Raw genomic sequence first — 18,239 nt, 5'->3', positions numbered from 1 at the left:
TTTTAACTAAGTCCAGAAAACATCAAGCTTTATGTCAGAAATCATACTTTCATATAGCTGTATTTATTAAGCTTAGTAAGCATTTCTTACAGAATTCTGGGAGTGTTTAGAAAACAATGATGAGTACTATAAAAAATGTTAATTTTATTGAAGCATGAAATTTAACTTTGTATTTCCTTTGGGATTTTCCTTGATGTGTATCACCTGAATAACTTTGAAAAGTCATAGAAAAAATCCAACCCATTACTAGATTTGAAGAAAAATAATCCCTGAGGCATGATTTATAAATCCTTATATGGGAAGATATTTATTCATGAAACTAAGAGAAACTATTATATAATCAGGAGAAAGCTTAATAATCTGCACTATTTATGTGGATTTATAACCTTTCCAGAAGTAATCAATAATGATTCCTCATAATCACAATTATTGGCCTTAATGTAAAAAATTTCCCTGGATGAAAATTCCTATTTTAAAGTAGATTTTACCATTATTATTATTATTTTATTCATATCTTGTTAAGTATCTAGAATATTCTGTTTGTGTTTGGGTCTGTGCATAATTATGGACCGCTATTATGGACCAAGGAGAGTAGAATTATAAATTTTTAACCCCCTTATCTGCTTAGAATGATATCTTGTCTAATTAATTGAGTACTTACAAATGGACCAATAAACAACATCTTGATCCAAGGAGGGCTAGATGCAGTTGTTGATGATTTCCTTCTATGTGGAGCAGCAGTAGTGTTGACAGAAGCACTGGTCGAGAAGTCAAACATCGCCTTTCATTGAGCAAATGACATCCTTAAAATGTTTTAAAGCAAACATATCACTGTGATATTTAACATGCCCTTAATCAAATATATGACATTTTTTATCACCTCAAACACACGAGAGGAATGAAGTTGAATAAAGAAAGAAGAAGACATAACAATTGATACATTCAAATTGTGGTGTCCACAACGAATGTTAAATTTACCATGGACTGCTGGAAGAAGGAATAAAGTAGTTTTAGAGGATCTACAGCTTAACTGCTATATAGAAGCAAGAATGGCTAGATTTAGCTCAGTTACTTTGGACTTGTCATCAATTGCTAAAGAAGGACATCGTGTTTAGTAAAGCAGAGAGCCAGGCAAAACGAGGAAACTCTAAGGGAGATGCAATGACACAAAAGTCCCAACAGTGGGCTCAAATACAGCAACACTTGTGAAACTGACAGAGGTCTGGGCAATGTGTTGTCCTGCTATATATAAGGTTGCCAGGAGCTAAAATTAATTGGAATGTAATTAACATCCAAAACAAGTAACTTATCAACAAATATTGATCACACTATATTTAAGTCAGTCAAAAATTCAGAATAATTGTATACGTATATGTGTAGACATGGGGACAGAGCCAATTTTGTCATTGTTGTTAGGGGCCATCAAGTCAGCTCTGACCCATAGCAACACTGTGCCATCCTCGCAATCATTCCTATGCCCGAGCCCATTGAAGCAGTCACGGTGTCAAGCCATCTCGTTGAGAGCCTTCCCCTCTTTTGCTACCTCTCTACTTTGTGAAGCATGATGTCCTTCTCCAAGGACTGGTCTATCCTGACAACATGTCCAAAGGACACAAGACGAAGTCTTGCCATCCTTGCCTCTAAGGAACACTCTGTCCTTACTTCTTGCAACACATATGGGCTTTTCCTTTTAGCAGTCCACAACATTTTCAATATATTTCTCCAGCACCACAATTCATCCACCCTTCTTTGGTCTTCCTTATTCAATGTCCAACTTTCAGGTGCACTTTGGTCCTCAAAGTAACATCCTTGCTCTTCCGTACTCTAAAGAGGTCTTTGCAGAAGATTGATCTGAAGCAATGTGTCTGTTGATCTCTTGACCGCTGCTTCTATGAGCATTGTTTGTAGATTCAAGCAAGACAAAACCCTGGACACCTTCAACCTTTTCTCCATTTGTCATGATGCTACTTATCAATCCAGTTGTGAGGATTTTGGTCTTCCTTACATTGAGTTGCGATCCTTACTGAAGGCTGCAATCCTTGATCTTTATCAGCGAGCACTTCTATTCTTTACCTTCAGCAAGAAAGGTTGTATTATCTGCATATCATATTTTTTCAAAAGCCTTCCTCCAATCATGATGCCACACTCTTCTTCACATAATCCAGTTTCTCCAGCTTGAAAAAGTATGGTGAGAGGATACATCCCTGACACACACATTTTCTGATTTTAAACCATACAGTATTCCCTTGTCCTGTTTGCACAACTGCCTCTTGATCCATGGACAAGTTCTGAATGAGTACAGTGAAGTATTCTGGAATTACCATTCTTCTCAGGTTATCCATTGCTTATTATAGTCCACAAACTGAAGGCTTTTACATATTTAATAAAACCCAAGCAAATATCTTTCTGGTATTCTCTGCGTTGAGCCAAGATCCATCTGACATCAGCAGTGATATCTCTTGTTCCAAATTCTCTTCTGAATCTGGCCTGAACTTCTGGCAGGTCCCTGTCAATGTCCTGGGGCAACTGTTGAATGATCTTGAGCAAAAGTTTACGTGCATGCTATCTTAATGATATCGTCTATAGTCTGGGCATTCATGCCAACTTGACTGTCAGTTTGTAATACTGTTGTGGCTGTGTGTTGCTGTGATATTTGAAACTATGTCACTAGTAGTTCACTTCCCACCAGGACCACCCACAGTGAACAGGTTGCTGTGGCTCTTGCAGACTGAGAACAGAAAACAAGGGAGGCATGTCTCCCCAACTTGGAGGAAAAAACCACTGAAAACTATGCATAGCTTCAAAGCCTTTAAAAACTCATTTTATCGTGGGGTTCCTACAAATCATATAACAATCCAGCATTCAATTGTATTGATCACACTTATACATATGTTGTCATCAACATTTCCAAAACATTATCTTTCTATTTGAGCCCTTGGTATCAGCTCCTCTTTTTCACCCTTGCTCCCCCACCATCCGACCCTCATGAGTTTTTATGATTAATTTTTAGTTTTTAGAATTCCAAATATTTTTGCTTTTATACTTAAATCTTTATTCCCTTATAGGTGAGCTGTTCTCTGGCCTGTCTGTCGGTCCCTTGTAGGCAATGGAAAAGAATTAAGATGATGCACAGCAAGAATAAATGAACACTAAATTTGGTAGAGAGTCAAGGAAATGTGTATATGTAGAAAATTATATTGGGCATATAATGTATCAGGATATCAAGAACAGAACCTGGCAGTCTTTTCAGAAGTGGTGTCTGAATATAGCAGCTTTTAAAGAACTGTTGTGATTATACTGTCTATTAAGGTAGTTCCTACATGGTTAAATATTGCTTTCTACTGTGCCCTATTTGTTAAATGAATTTGATTACAGTGCCGGTAACTCAGGGGTACCTCTTGTATAAAAATTGCTTTCACTCATTTATGGTGCTTAGATCATGTCTTTGGTGTTTTCTGACTGTTTTCTGATACCAATCTAGTCAGTCAGTCATATTCAGAGAAGAAGACTCCTCCTGTGGAATAAGATTTGTCCCTTCCCTGCCTAGTTGGTTCTCAGAGAGGATGGACAACCAGGGGTGGAGGGACAGCTTTCAGGGCTATATGAGTTATTTTATTTTCTTTTAGAGTCAAATATTGGAATCATACCTTCTTGTGATATTTCATTCCTTCATTGCAAAATATTTAACAGAAAGATCTGTGGGCAAGTGAACATGTCAACTTAAACCACACTGTAATAGGACTTTAGTGGAAAATATGTGCACAGAAATTTAGCTTACTTTTTAATAAAAAAACAACAAAAACAAACCTAATTAGATCATTCAGGCACTCTAGGAAAAGTTGATAAGAATTGATGGCACTGTTTTCTTTCTCCCCACGGATGAGTAATTTATTTTATTTAAAAAAAAAACCCCACAATACAAAACATAGACGTGCAATTAGATATAATGTTTATCTCTAATGACATCAGGGACTCCCCTTAGGTGGTGCTTTTTTGTTGTTGTAAAAAGTCATGAACGCCTAAGATAGACTTTAAAAGACATATGATGTGTATGATGTGCAGGTGTGGGGAGGCTGTAAGTGATACAGGCTCAGGTAGGAAGCTGCTGTGCATGCCTAATGAGAGACTCACAGCCAGAGTTGCCTGGAAGTTCGTAAGCTTCAGATGCTGGATGTAGTTAGAAAGTAAGGAATTCTTGTTTCGAAGTATCTGACTACGTAGCTGTTTTTATAAGAATTTGAACACTCTACAAATGTGCGCAGTTTAAGATGCCATCATGGCTACATTTCAGACAGAAAGGCAGCACTGAAATGAACATTGTGAGAAAACTCAATTTGATGACACCTTGGAGTATATTCTTGCTTCATATCCTGCTGTTTTCATTACAAGGTAAGAATTTATATTAAATATTTACTTAAATTTGCTTGCTTTAGTTTCTCTTACAATTGATATACATATTTCCCACTTACAGTATAAGGCACAAATAAGTCATTAGACTGGATTTATACTAGATGGCATCCAGATAATCTTTTATGAAAATTCTTAATCATGGAAAGTAATTGGAATCATCTAATTTTAAATTTTTGAATCATTTTTGACGGCTCACTGAAATCATGCTTTTACTACGACACACAGCTGAACTGAGGCTCTAATGCTTTTCCCTTCTGTTGGGCTGAATGCAACGTGAACATTTGAAATAGTGCAGTACGTACGGAGGAAGGAGGACTTCAGCTTCCTTATTCTATCAAACCAGTTATATTAGAATGAGATAATTGAATCATGGCACTAGCTGTAGAGCCTAATAATTGACATTTATAGCTACTCTATTTGTAAATCAAGTTTTAGAAAACACTTTTTATGGGGCAAAGCTTTTATTTATCTTCAGTTGTTAGTTTTTTTTCCCTTTTTCTCCTTGAAAATGGCTGTATGCTTTGGATCCTAAAGGGGAGATTGCAGAACTTGCTAGATGTAATTTAGCCCAAAAAAGTGATCTTGAAGTCCTAGGAAAGACTGAAATTCCAAAGGGAACTGTCCCGGAGCATTGAGCGTACAGGGGCATTGGATATGAACTTGTCCATTACCATCGTGCTGTGGTATGTTTGGTAACATGCTTCATCTTGACATTCCCTACCCAGCAAGACCAGCACTACAAAGTAGATCTCTGTCACTAAGTCCAGTGCTCGTTCCATGATATCATGTAAATCTGTTTATGTTGACCATTCTCCTGGAATTATCAGTCACTTCAATGTCTGTCTCCCAGGAAATTTGCTGCTCAAAATACTCATGATAATGCAAGATAATTCACAGTGAAATTCAGTCTAAGTTTGGATCCTAGGTTCTAATGATCTGTTAAATGACCATACATATGAATAAAATATTTGGATAAACTAGTTTTATTCTTATATATTTATATATATTGATTTTTATACTTTGGCAGGATATATTTGTGCATCATCCATCTTGAAGAGAGCATCAAAGTGAGTATTTCTTGTCCTCTAAAACAGAAGACCAATGGAAATGATAAAAATTCAGAAGAGAGCTATACATTTATACTTTGTAAAAATAAATATCCTACAGAGAAGTGCATGAGATGTAGTTTTGGGAAACATTTCAAAGACTTAAAAATTATTCATTTCCATATTTATGTAACAATTAAAATTTCCTTTCATTTTAATTACAAGAGGATTTCTTCATGATGTTCAGGGAGTGTAGCTATTAGGAATATCTTACTTTCAATTTAAAGTTTTATAAAGAAGTTTTGTTATAAAAACTTTTTATGTGATTACTTTTGTATGCTGTTATTTTATCAATATACATTTATTGATTACAAGTAGGCAGTATTTTTACCATAGTGAAAAAAACTTTTCTTAGTAATAAAAAGAATAAATGGCTCTAGCACTAAATAACAAAAATCACATTTGGATGAAACTGGACTGCTTAATTAAAAGCAGAATTCTAATTAACATTTGATTATACTTATTGTGATCGAGTATCTATAGAACACTATGTTTGCCACTTCAACCATTTTTATGTTCATAATTTAATGGCAGTTATTATACTACCATTTGATTTTGATAAATCACAGTTGGATGTCCTTGGTCACATTAATGTTAATTAGCTCTTTATTGATGTTGGCAGGGAGATGGTTAATTATATTTGAATAAAGTGGATATGCTCTCGGGGCCTGCTTACCTCATCAGTGCTCTGAAATGAGGTGGAGAAAATATGTGTTTCAGTTCTGCAGAATACACTATTTTGTTTATTTCTCTACCTCAAAGTTCCTTCCTAAAATCCAGTTTACATCAGAGGCTGGAGAGATTTGGGACACTCCTGGGTTTTGTAAAATGAGACTGAGAGTGCCACCACCCAAATCTAACCCTCCAAGGAGGCGGGGGCGGGGGCGTGGGGGGGGGAGCTTTAAATGTTAAACCAAGAAAGACCTCTTTGATGAAGTGATGGAAATCAGGAGGAAAACACTGGCTCTCTCTTGGGAAAGTCTTGTTCAGGTTGCCTAGGGCCCTTTGACTATACAAGTTCTTTTTGTTTTCTTCCAGAAACGGGTTTAATGAAAATCGACAGAAAAGAGCTCTTTTAGCAGCACAGGTAGGTTATGCCTCAGATGGGCAGAGAGGCAGAGAAATAATCCATTCTGCTGTGGGACTCTGCTGTCATTTCAACAATGCGACCTTTGTAGAGGGGAATTAAATGCTAGAAGCAAGGCAGGAGGGAGGAGGAGGAGCAGCTTTGGTATAGCGGGGTGGTTTTTTTTTTGCGACCCTCAAATGCACCCATCGTTTCTGTTTAGTTGTTTGCAATTAAGTACATTTTGCTCTTTACCTCAGTTACCTAGGGATCAGTTTCCATTATTTATATGGCATTTCATTTCATCTACTTACCAAAAAATTAGTTTTGGCATGATAATTAGGAACAATATGAGTCAAGATCCTGAAAATGGAACAAATACAAATTTAAAATGGAACAAAAAGAAACCCCATTGTGACTGAGTAGATTCCAATTCTAAAGAATGGAGCTGCTCCATCAGACTGACTTGGCTGTAATCCTTCTGGAAGCGGATCTCGTTTCTTTAGCACCAGTGGGTGGGTTAAAAACACCAACCTTTAGAACAGGCCAGACACACCAGATCCACTGCCATCAAGTCTGTTTCCACTCGTATCCACACACAGGGTTTCTGATGATATAAATTTTGACGGGAGCAGATAGCTTGACCTTTCCCTTATGGAATTGCTGGGGACCCCAGGGGAATTCTACCCTATCATAGAGGGTTGTCATGAGATGGAATCAACTCATGGTGGTGAGTTTTGAGTAAAGGGCATGAGAGATGCCTTGATGCCTTTCAGAGAGCTTTCATATTGTCTGAAATAGCTTTTTTTTTTGGCTGAGAAACCAAAAGCGAATTCCCCCGCCATGGAGTGAATGCCGACTCCTAGTGAGCCGGTGAATTTCTGAGACTGTTCGCAGGAGTAGAAGCCCCATCTTTCTGCTCCTGTGAACATTTTCGGCCTTTCTCACGGCAGCCAATGTGTATGCACTACACCATCAGAAAGGGGCCACAGAATTTGAAAACGTTTTGCCCAATCCTTTTATATAGTGGATACTGGATAATATAACAATATTTTCAAAACAGCTTGAATGTTAGGATGGCTCCTTGAAAGTTTAAAATTATTGCTCTATTAAAGAAGACTGGTAACATAAAGAATTTAACTTCGTAAAGAAGTTTCTTTGGAAAGTATTATGACTTGAGCATTTATATAGCAAGTAGTTTAAAGGTTCAAGTAGGCATTTTCCAAATGCTGGAATGTAATCAATTTCTGCTGGCTTTTTTTTTAAACAAATGCCTGCATTTTATATTTTACTGTGTTCTTTGATGAGAATTAGTAGATGACTGGAAGATAGATTAGAAAAGCTCTGTGAGTGTTTAGGAGGCAAAACTAATTTGTTTTATCAAGAGTAGAAACTTTTCTTTTATTTTGATACTAGCATGGCAAAGGATTGGATATAGAGTGAAAACAATATTTTCCTTAAAAAGAGTGCTTTGTGTATGTATCTAGTTATAGGTCATGGGAAATGGTTAACATGATTTTTGTCTGAGAAATGTTAAGTACAGTTTTCTCAACAAACCACATTAACCTCAAAAGAACATTAGCATTATCAGTAGAAAATCTGATGTTGAGAGAACATTCCAATGAACCACTGGATTGAGAGACTTGTGACCTGTGCCCAAAGTTGTGTCTGTTATTGCCATGGTTCCAAACAACCTGTGAGGGAGTTCATTCCATTTGAACAATGTCTTTATTTTAGGTCAGGTGGTATGTATTGTCAAAATATCAGCGACTGGCTTAGAGATATAATAATTGCAATGTTTGTTATCTAAAAACAGAATGTCGAGTGGTGGTAGGTGTGGGGAGATTTGATTTCTGTGTAACTGGTTCATTGACTCTAAGAGCCATTCACGACCATTGAGTAAATTCTGACATACAGAGCCCTTATATAGGGTGCACCATACTTTGTAAATCTTTATAGGCATAGACAGTCTCATCTTTTTCCCCTCAGATTTGCTGGTAGGTTTGAACTGCTGACCTTATTGTTAGTAGTCTATCATTTACCAACTCTGTCACCAAGGCTTCTGAATGGAAGACATCTTCAATTATTCACCATTATTTATGTAATGTTAAGAAAACCTATCAATGACATTCATAAAGGCAAGATACAGTCCTGTTTCAGACATGTTAAAAATTAAAGCTGTATAGCTTCGTAGAAATGTTGTATTATGAAGCATGAGATATTGGGATAATGAAAAGGAAAATCCCCAACCAAACCCAGTGCCAGCAAGACGATTCTGACTCATAGCAACTCCATAGTGGCTTTGAGGTTATACATCTTTATGGAGCAGAAAACTTCAACTTCCTCCCGGTGACCCACGGACCTTGTGGTGAGCAGTCTGGTGCTTACCCGACAAAACCTAATGTAGGCTCAAGAGCTAGAAGACCATCAAAGTTCCGTAAAGACATGGAAGAAGTGTGGCTCAAAGTGGATGAGAAAAGATTCAGTGTGAAACAAATTATATACCTTCTCCATTGCCTAAGGTTGTCCAGTGTGATGTTTATACCTAATTAAAAATAGGTATCAGATTTAAAGCCTTTATTAAATGTCAGGGATGGTTTTTTATCACCTTATTTAATCAAATCATCACAACAAAGTAGGCACGAATATCATTCCATGTTTTAGATCAGAAGATTGAGATTGTGCAGGATAACACACATGATCAAAGTCTGCATGAGGCATAGATGATTTTGAGGTTATTATAAAGTATACACAGGAGAAAGATGAAGCTCTTCTCTTGTAAATATTGACAGCCTTGCAAACACAAAGGGGAAGTTTTACTCTGTCCTACAGAGTCAGATGCGAGTATATTTTTTATGAGCATCATAGATGGTTGAATGTTTGGTTTCCACTACTAGAGGGATTGACGCTAAGACATTTGGAGATAAAGTTGTAGGATTTGTGTTTGTAATATTGATAAATCAAAAAGAAAATTCACTGTTATTGAGTCCCTCTAACTCAGAGTGACCTGACGGGTCTGTGAAGCGGTAGCAAGAAGTCTCATCTTTTCTCTGTACTCATCAGTCCGACTCCTTACCCACTACACCTCTAGCACGCCTTCAAAATACTGATAGTTATGTTCAGTGTGGACAACTGGAAGCAACATAACTGAAGAAAGTGAGAATTGCTATTGTAGGACAAACAAAGTGATCAGTGGTTGAAAACCTAATCTATTTTGAAGAAGGAGTGTGATGGTGCAAGGAAGATAAAACCTGGAAGATAGAGAGCAGGAAATAATGAACTTGGAGCCATGGTGTGAGGCAAGAGTTTAGAAATGATCTTTCAGTAGATAAGAGAGTGCAGGGGTCATTTTATCCCGCGGGGACACGTTTGCCTGTTAAAAGATAATGACACTGCTTTTGGAATTAGCTGAGATGAACTTTTATTTACCTGTGGTAACATTTTTCATCATCCTTTCTTAGCATCCTTCAACTTTCTTGAGTTTTTCTAACTTCGTCTTATATACAATTCATCAGTTATGTGAGGAGTTTATTATTATTTCTGATCAACAACCAAAATCAGAAACTGGAGAGGATATTGACTTAGATCACACACCCAATTGAGTTGGAATTATACTCCGTCATTTACTGAGATATTTCAATAGTCTAAAATTGTATGCATACTGATCTTTAAAACTTGTACGGTTTTATCTGGGTTGCTTGCTATTTTTAGGAATGACCCTATGCAAACGGAACGAAACACTGCCTGGTCTCGCACCATCCTCTCAGTTTTTCCTATGCCATTATCTCAATCCGTCTCATTGAGGGCTTTCCTCTTTTTCACCGGGTTGTTCCGATTAGTGTACATGTCTTCATTGTTAATTTTCTGTGTGTGAAACATGATGGTAAAAGCTTTACATGTGTATATTGTATCAATCCATTTTTGCAACATTGAAGTACCCACTCATTGCCACCAAATTCATTCCAACTCACCAAAATCCTGTAGGACAGAGGCGAACTGCCCTGTATGGTTTCCAGTACCTTGATGGGGAGCAGATAGACTCATTTTTCTCTTTTGGAACCTGGGGTGGTTTTGAACTACTGACCTTGCAGTTAGCAGTCCAACCTTACTGTGCCACCAAGGTTCCTTAAACAGTCAAGTAAGTACCATTATTATCCCTATTTATAAATGAGAAATGGAGGCAGTAAGAGGTAAGAGAACTTGCCTAAGAGAAGCAATGGCAGAAGCAAGTCTATCTGACTTTGAGATTCGTACTCTTAATTCAGGCTCCCGAACTGCCACACACTCTTTCAGAAGACATATTTAGATGCTGTATGAACTTCAGTGTGTCTGTTCTGGATGCTGAGAATGCCTCACTGGCCCAGCAGCCTTTGTGAAAGGTGTTTTCCTACTTGGGGCTTCAGGAAGGAGGGCCACCAATACCTCTTTGCCCACCAATCCTTGAACATTCCCCAGAGCTGCCTACATTTGAAAAGTCAGAAAACTGCTACTTTGCAGACAAGCCAATCTGTTAATTCAGAGGTTACATCCAATCCTGATCCTTGCACAAATGTCGGTAGAGAGAGAACCAGGATCAGAGAGTCAGTCATGTAAGAGACAAAACGAAGGCTTGAAATCCACATTTCTAATCACGACCCTGAAGCTCTCTCTGTCTCCCCGAGATAGCCTCAATAACCAACGAAATAGAAAGTCACATTTTAGGCTGTAATTCTGTATTTGTAGCTCATTTTCAGATTCTAAGTTTGCATGCTTATTTTGAACTGATCACTGAACTATTTTAAATATTTCTTTCTCTCAAGTTTGAAGCAACTTCTCCAAGATATTTTTTCCATGAAGCAATTAATTGGGGTGAAAGCAAAATAAAAGGTCAGTGTTGCACCTGCTTTTCCATCTGCCTTCTCCAAAGACCCCTTTTGGGAATCCATTAAATCAACTCCTTACTGCTTCCATATAAAACATCATGAAATTGAGCCGGGGTGGTCACGATAGTTACTATAGTAGCTGAGTTCTGGTCAGTTGGAAATCTATATTATTATTTTTCAAATAACGAAGGCTAACTGCTTAGACAAAATTTATGGCAACAGGGAAAACATTCTTGGTTATCAGAAATGTTTTTCTGAATCAATTACTTCGTCCTTAAGTCTTTGGCATTCCTATTTTAGTTTACCAATTTCTCATTTCCCTGAAATGGATACTGATGAAAAATTGAAATTTAATTTGAATGGTAATGATGAGCTGGAAATGATTATCCTTGTGCTTATAGTAATAACCCAGCTAATTTGGGATTTCATATTTGTTTTGAGAATAGTGAACACAATGGTTAATTATTACTTGAAGGAGATGTATTTTCTAAACTAAATGTTTAGACATTTGTTCTTAAGGAAAATATAGATGGTGAACTAGGACAAAATTCGAATATAGATATTCCTTTAGGATTAAAAATCCTGCATTTAAGTTTATGGAAGTCATCATTTTTAGATCTGTATTTCTGATCAAATTTAAAAGAACCCATTTTTCCTTAATTTAAGATATACTTAGAGATTTGTTTGTTTTTAAATGTAAAAAGTCATTTTAACTCAGCGGATCTTAAGGTGGGAAGGAATTGCAGAGCTTTCTAATCCGTGCTTTTGGCAGAACTTTGGTAAAATTATCCCATTTAGATAACTATCTTGCATGACCCTAACATAGCCCAGAGAGGCCCAATTTCTCCAGTAATACTTTATGGTGACTCAAATGTATTCTCTAATTCTCCCGATGTGTTATTTAAATCCCTCTTGGTTGTGTTTTGCCAGTTGCTTCATGTCCTGTCCTTAAGAGAGGAAAACATTTTCGCTCTGATTCATTTGCATTTTAAAGCTCACTCAGAAGAGGATGGCAAAATCAGGGTTAGAGCTGCTCGTGATTTGTTCCCTCCTTTTAACATGATCCTTTTAGATCGCTCCTCTCTTTTTTTTTTCACGGAAAATATTATTTTTGGTGACAGCCACTTCGGCTTCTGCCTCATCAAAATTCAGCTTGCGTCATTTGTAATTGAGCTTCAGGATTAAAATATGATCTTCAAATGAAATGTTTAATCCCGCTCAAAAGCAGACTTTTCTTTTGATTTTATGCTGTTTGACCCTTGAGCTAATGATGGATGCGATTCTTTTAGCACAGCCCTTGCCTCTGGAGAAGGAGGTGGATGGACAAGCAGCCAGGGCCAAACTCCGTCAACAGAACCGTCTGCGGCTTGTGCATTTCTGGTTCTCATCATCTGGGACAGGGATTCCTTACATGGGAACTTGACCTTTCAATTGCTTGAAGGAGGCTAACCTTTGCTCTCGCGGTAGTTTGAGATGTGAAAGCCTATCTTTTTTGCTTCACAGCACACATAATGAAATGATCTAGAGGCCTGATGGGTTTCATTCTTTAGCTCATCAAGGCTTTCTGTTTGAGTTAACAGTGGTGACTGTTAGTCCAAGCTAAATCCTGATGTATTATGTTTATAAGAGCCGAGGCGTGCCAGAAGATAACTTCTTTTTCTTTGCCCTGCAGGTTCTTGCCCTCATGAATGCCTTAACGGAGCTTTCTGTTCTAAGACTGGGACGTGCGACTGTCAAATATTTCAGGCGCTTGGGACAAGGTGCCAGATTAGTAAGTTTCAGGGGTACTTTGGAGGAAAATATGAGATAAGGAAGGGAACATTATGGCATAATTTACTTTGGTAGCACACATCCGTGGAGAGTTGGAGTAATTATATAGTGTACTACTCAGAATGCACACAGTTCTCTCAGGAAATTGAGGTTATTCAGAAGCAACCTTAAAGAAAATACTAGATATGCCTATTTCCTTGTCTCACAGGTGTCTACTTCTCTATTTCCTAAATTATTTTTACCTTTTAAGATTTTTTTTGTTTGGTTTGGTTTGAATCAATGGCCACCCATTTGTGCCCCGGTAGAACTGTGCACCATAAAGTTTCAGTGGCTGTATTTTCTAACGTGGTTTGTTAGGATTTTCTGAAACACTAATGTTTTCTGAGCTAATTTCTAGGACCTTTCTTTCTTCACGGAGCCAGGACAGTTGTTCTAACTCTTCTTTTGCTGTGTTGCTTCCCTTCTTCTTGCTTTCTTCTGGAGTCTTCTTCTGGGGGCAAATATTAAAAGGAGTTACTGAAACGTTCTCTTTTTGGTAACAGCTTAAAGATTTGTTTTGAAAGAAACTAGTCATTTTAATTTACTATTGCTTCCCTGATATATACCAGTGGTTCTCAACCTTCCTAATGCTGCGACGATTTGATACAGTTCCTCATGTTGTGGTGACCCCCACCCCCCCCGCCCCCAACCATAAAATTATTTTCGTTGCTGCTTCATAACTGTAATTTTGCTACTGTTATGAATTGGGAAACCCCTATGAAAGGGTCATTTGACCCCCAAAGAGGTCATGATCCACAGGTTAAGAACCACTGATGTAGACCATCAAATAAGGAAAATGCTTATTTTTATGGAAATTGGAATTATCTGTCATGCCTGACTCTTGCCAGAAACATATGTAATTGTCTTATTCAACTCAATATTATCCTATTTCTTTTCAGTCCCAAATATGGGGAATGGCAGAGATGGGATTTGCAGAACCTGGGGACAGTACCACTTTGAAACATTTGACGGCATCTACTATTACTTCCCAGGAAACTGTTCATACATTTTGGCAAAGGACTGTGATAATTTGGAGCCTCAGTATACAGTATGGGTAGGTGATACTCGAACATAACTAATTTAATTTTTGGGGAAACATTTCTATTTTTAAATTATTGGGAAAATAAGCAATCACCCTGCTAGAATATTCAGGAACGTGAGAGAAGGAGAAAGATTGGTGCTTAGTGGATGGAGTGGCTCTGTAGCTAGATAGAGTAAGGCTTTGTCAAGGTGGGAGAGGTAGGGCTTCGATACGGCAAGGGCTCACAGGTAACGTAGACAATGTCTATGTCACTGATGGAAAGAAAGCTGGCGTTCATGCAATAGAGGGCATGAATGGCATAAATGCAGCTTATAGGCTAAGGAGATAGATTGCTAATTTCTGGATAGTTGATATTCTATGATTGTGCTCAGAAAATTGGTTTTCAGTTGCAGATGCTTTGATTCAAAAGAACTCTTAGGAGCCTCCCTGAAATGCAAGCGGCAGAGCTGCGCTAGGTGATGGAGTGCAATGAGGATGTCACTCCTGAGTACCCATTTCCTCCTCTAGGCATCCCAGTGCACAACCAGGAAACGGCTATGCTCTCCTGTTCACAAGCTAAAACTCCCTGTCCCCATAATTTGCTTGAATCCCTGTCTACCCCCACCTACCCCACCATTTTTTGCCTAAATTCTCCTCTTTTTCTTGGTGATGCAAATATTAAACTAATCCCTAAAGCTCTTTAAGGGCAGCATACCTTTGTGACCCCCAAGCCCTGCCAAAGAGCATAAGGCACATCAAAAGTGAATTTATGGAACCTAAGGCTATAGACTTAGAGATTTTCTAGGTAGGGAAGTTAGTAATATGAGCCTTCATTGTTGGCCAGACATCCATTCTCAGTGACCTTATTGCCCTTTTCTCCCTCATCTCCTGGTAACTTTCACTCCACCTGCCTCTGACTCCTTCACTGTGGAGCTCTGGTCCAGTGTCTTACCTTTCTGAGAACCAAGGTGTTAGCTAGATAATCTATCCTCTGATAATAGGACATATTACTATGCTGTATTTCCAATACTAATAGACATTATTTCTGGTTTAGTTTCATATGGTGGAATTTGCTTCCAAATCAACAGTTCTACATATTTTAAGTGTTGTATTTCCCTAATTATAAAAACAGTACACTTCTAAAAAAAAAAACACAAAAAAAACCAAAACAGTACACTTCTTTTGTGGAAAATTTGGTTAATTCAGGAAAAGGTCAAGAGTAACATTAGAATTATCAGTCAAGAGTTATCTTTTTGAATGGATTCGTGCATTTCTTTCTAGGCATCTTCCTCTGGATCTTAGATGTATTTTGTAGTTTCATGCAATCTTTAATTAGTGTAGTTAATTTTTAAAACTGTAAACACACATTTTGGTTTTATTAATTCAAATTAAGATCTATAAGCTTTCTCTCTCCCTTTCAGGTTCATAATAGCCCTAAATGTCGCGGTTCAGTGTATTCTTGTCATCGGTCAATCAGCTTGTTCTTTTCAACCCAGGAAGAAATTCGAATTTATGGTCATGAAATCAAAAAGAACGGAATGAGGTAAGTTCTGGTAATGATTGTCAAATAAAACCCACTAAATTTTAATTTTTGAATATTTCAGTCTGAAAACGAAGTGTCAAGAATAGGAAGAGAGGATGTATTCTTCAACAGTAACCTTGAAGTTACATCATGCAAGCATCCGAATTTCAGTAGGCTCTGAGACCAACAGCGTGGGCCGAAATCTAAATAACGTTTCTGATGTTTGTGTAGGAGACACTTATGTATTGTAGTAGAGCTTGAATTGTCACATTCTTTTCTGAAAGAGATTCAGGAGAAATCTTCATCCTTAGTCTCTTTGATTATTTTTGCTTTCTTCTCTCCACCCCCTTCTCTCTCTCTCCATTCTTTCTCCCTTCTCCTTTCCAAATTTGTGTGCTTGAGGTTTGTGTGCCCATCGAGATTCTCCTTCACTGCTCTAAGAAAGACAGAGCCAACTTCCCTTCCTGGGTAGGGTTGGAGAGAAGTGGGTTTCCCAGCTTTCTATCTGCCAAGAATATGACCTGAGAGTTTTGGAGAAGAGGATATTTGTTTCCTTGACAGCAAGCTTTACATGTTTTGAATACCGCGGAATGGTTCACCAATCTATCAAAGAACTTGTAAAGAAATACTCAATTTTAAGTATTACCTATCCGAGTAATTTCAGAAATAGCAAATTCCTTGAGAATTCATGCTCGAGTCTGCACCATGGATATTCTTTGCCGTGCAAAGGTCTTACTGCTGCGTGCTGCCGTGTTTCTGCAGTTTATAATCCTCAGAGGCAGCCAGTGGCGGCGGAAAGTGATCTGGAGTAAACATCAGGAGAGCCAGACACCAATTCAGGGTTTGTCGCCATCAGGAAACTTAGAGAAGTTCCTCTGCTTCTGAGGAACATATTTTATTTGTCTTGGGACCTACACATTTCATTTTCTTTTAAAAGAGAGGTTAGCCATTTGAATAGGAAAATAGTATGCATTATATGCATATTTCCTGGAGCTGACTATAATAATAATTTAGGTTCTTTATGGCACTGTGGGTTGGCAACAAGTGGTTCAAATTCACCAGCTGTCCATGGGAGAAAGAGCAGACTGCTCCTGTAAAGATTCCCAGTCTCAGAGATGCTATTCCAAATCACTTTTTTCCACTGCCATCGAGTGAACACTGACTCTCAGAGACCCTATAGAACAGGGTAGAACTGGCCCTGTGAGCTTCTGCGACTGTAACTGTTTAGGGGAGTAGAAAGCCTGGTCTTTCTCTTGCAGAGCTGCTGGTGATTTTGAACTGCTGACTTTGCAGATTATAGCTCAACACTAACCACTGTGACACCAGGGCAGTCACTACCAGTCAGAATTGACTTGATGGCAGTGTATTTGGGTTAGGTATATGAGATTTTGGGCAGTATCTAGCCATTTAAAAATTATCTTATTTGTTAAACAAAAATGCCTTTCAAATAGTTTTTTAAAAGACTACTAATCCTTTGTAAAGTCTAGACCATGATATTTAAGCTAATTCAGAGAAAATATTTCTTTGAGGATTCCCAGATGTATGATGTATGATGGAAAGATTATTATTATTCAGGTAAGTTGCTTATATTAATGTGATAGCTGGCCTAGGGTCAAACTCATAGGTGATACAAAAATGTTAGTTTACAGTTTTAATGTTTCTTCATAGGTTGCATAGGTTTTTTTAGGCACATTGCAAATTATCCAATTTTAACCATGTCCATTCTTCACTTACTGATACAGTTAAGTTCCAAAGATCAGATTAATATGCAAAAATAGGCATTATGTAAAAATACAGGATGATCACATCAGATCACAAAATGGAGTATGATCACATCAGTACGTAACAGCCAACCCACGAGTACCAGAATCCAGCTAATTTGACACATAACCTTAACTAGCCCATCTACTGCCATACATAGGTTCTTGATATGTGCAAAACAGTCAGATAACAGTTTTTTGTCATAGTCATGCAAAATGTTGAATAATGAGATAATCCATAAGTAAATGTATTATCACTCTTCTAAAATTACTTCAGGATAATCATAGTTATTTACCTTTGTTTTTTAAAAACTTATGTATTTAATCAGATTTTCTGTGGAAGTAACAAAATGAGAAAACAAAAATCTACAACTGAAAAACTATACTGTCATCTCATTATTATGAAATATCATTATAAAACCTGCTTTACTTTTTACTGATGTAATCTTAGATAGTTTCGATAAACTGGAAAACTCTAAGTGATGTTTCTTCAATATTATTTTATACAGACTTTTAATCTGAATGCCTTATATTTATAATCACAATAAATTATAGCATATGTGGTAATGGCAAAAAATATCAACCATACCATGGGCTATTCTCTCACTGGCACTGAGTCATTGCTGACTCATAGCGACTCCCTGTGGGTTTCCCAGATGGTAACTGTTTACCGGAGTAGAAAG

The 18,239-nt window shown here is 37.5% G+C and overlaps 1 protein-coding gene across 1 annotated transcript in view; it reads left to right on the top strand.

Moving 5' to 3' along the window:
- Positions 1-4,310: 4,310 nt before the first annotated feature.
- The window catches only part of OTOGL (otogelin like), a 168,961-nt gene continuing 155,032 nt past the window's right edge, over positions 4,311-18,239 (top strand). The window contains exons 1-7 of the mRNA XM_004700773.2: positions 4,311-4,389; positions 5,438-5,477; positions 6,555-6,603; positions 11,382-11,448; positions 13,117-13,215; positions 14,153-14,307; positions 15,696-15,817. Of these exons, the coding sequence (XP_004700830.2) occupies positions 4,311-4,389; positions 5,438-5,477; positions 6,555-6,603; positions 11,382-11,448; positions 13,117-13,215; positions 14,153-14,307; positions 15,696-15,817 (611 nt within the window). The remainder of the gene's footprint in view (positions 4,390-5,437; positions 5,478-6,554; positions 6,604-11,381; positions 11,449-13,116; positions 13,216-14,152; positions 14,308-15,695; positions 15,818-18,239) is intronic.

This window comes from Echinops telfairi, unplaced genomic scaffold, assembly GCF_000313985.2.
Source record: "Echinops telfairi isolate 266 unplaced genomic scaffold, ASM31398v2 ScPeMD7_2;HRSCAF=8, whole genome shotgun sequence".
NCBI classification, from domain to species: domain Eukaryota; kingdom Metazoa; phylum Chordata; class Mammalia; order Afrosoricida; family Tenrecidae; genus Echinops; species Echinops telfairi.
The sequence above is the reverse complement of the archived record's forward strand: the minus strand, read 5'-3'. Positions and strand labels throughout refer to the sequence as shown.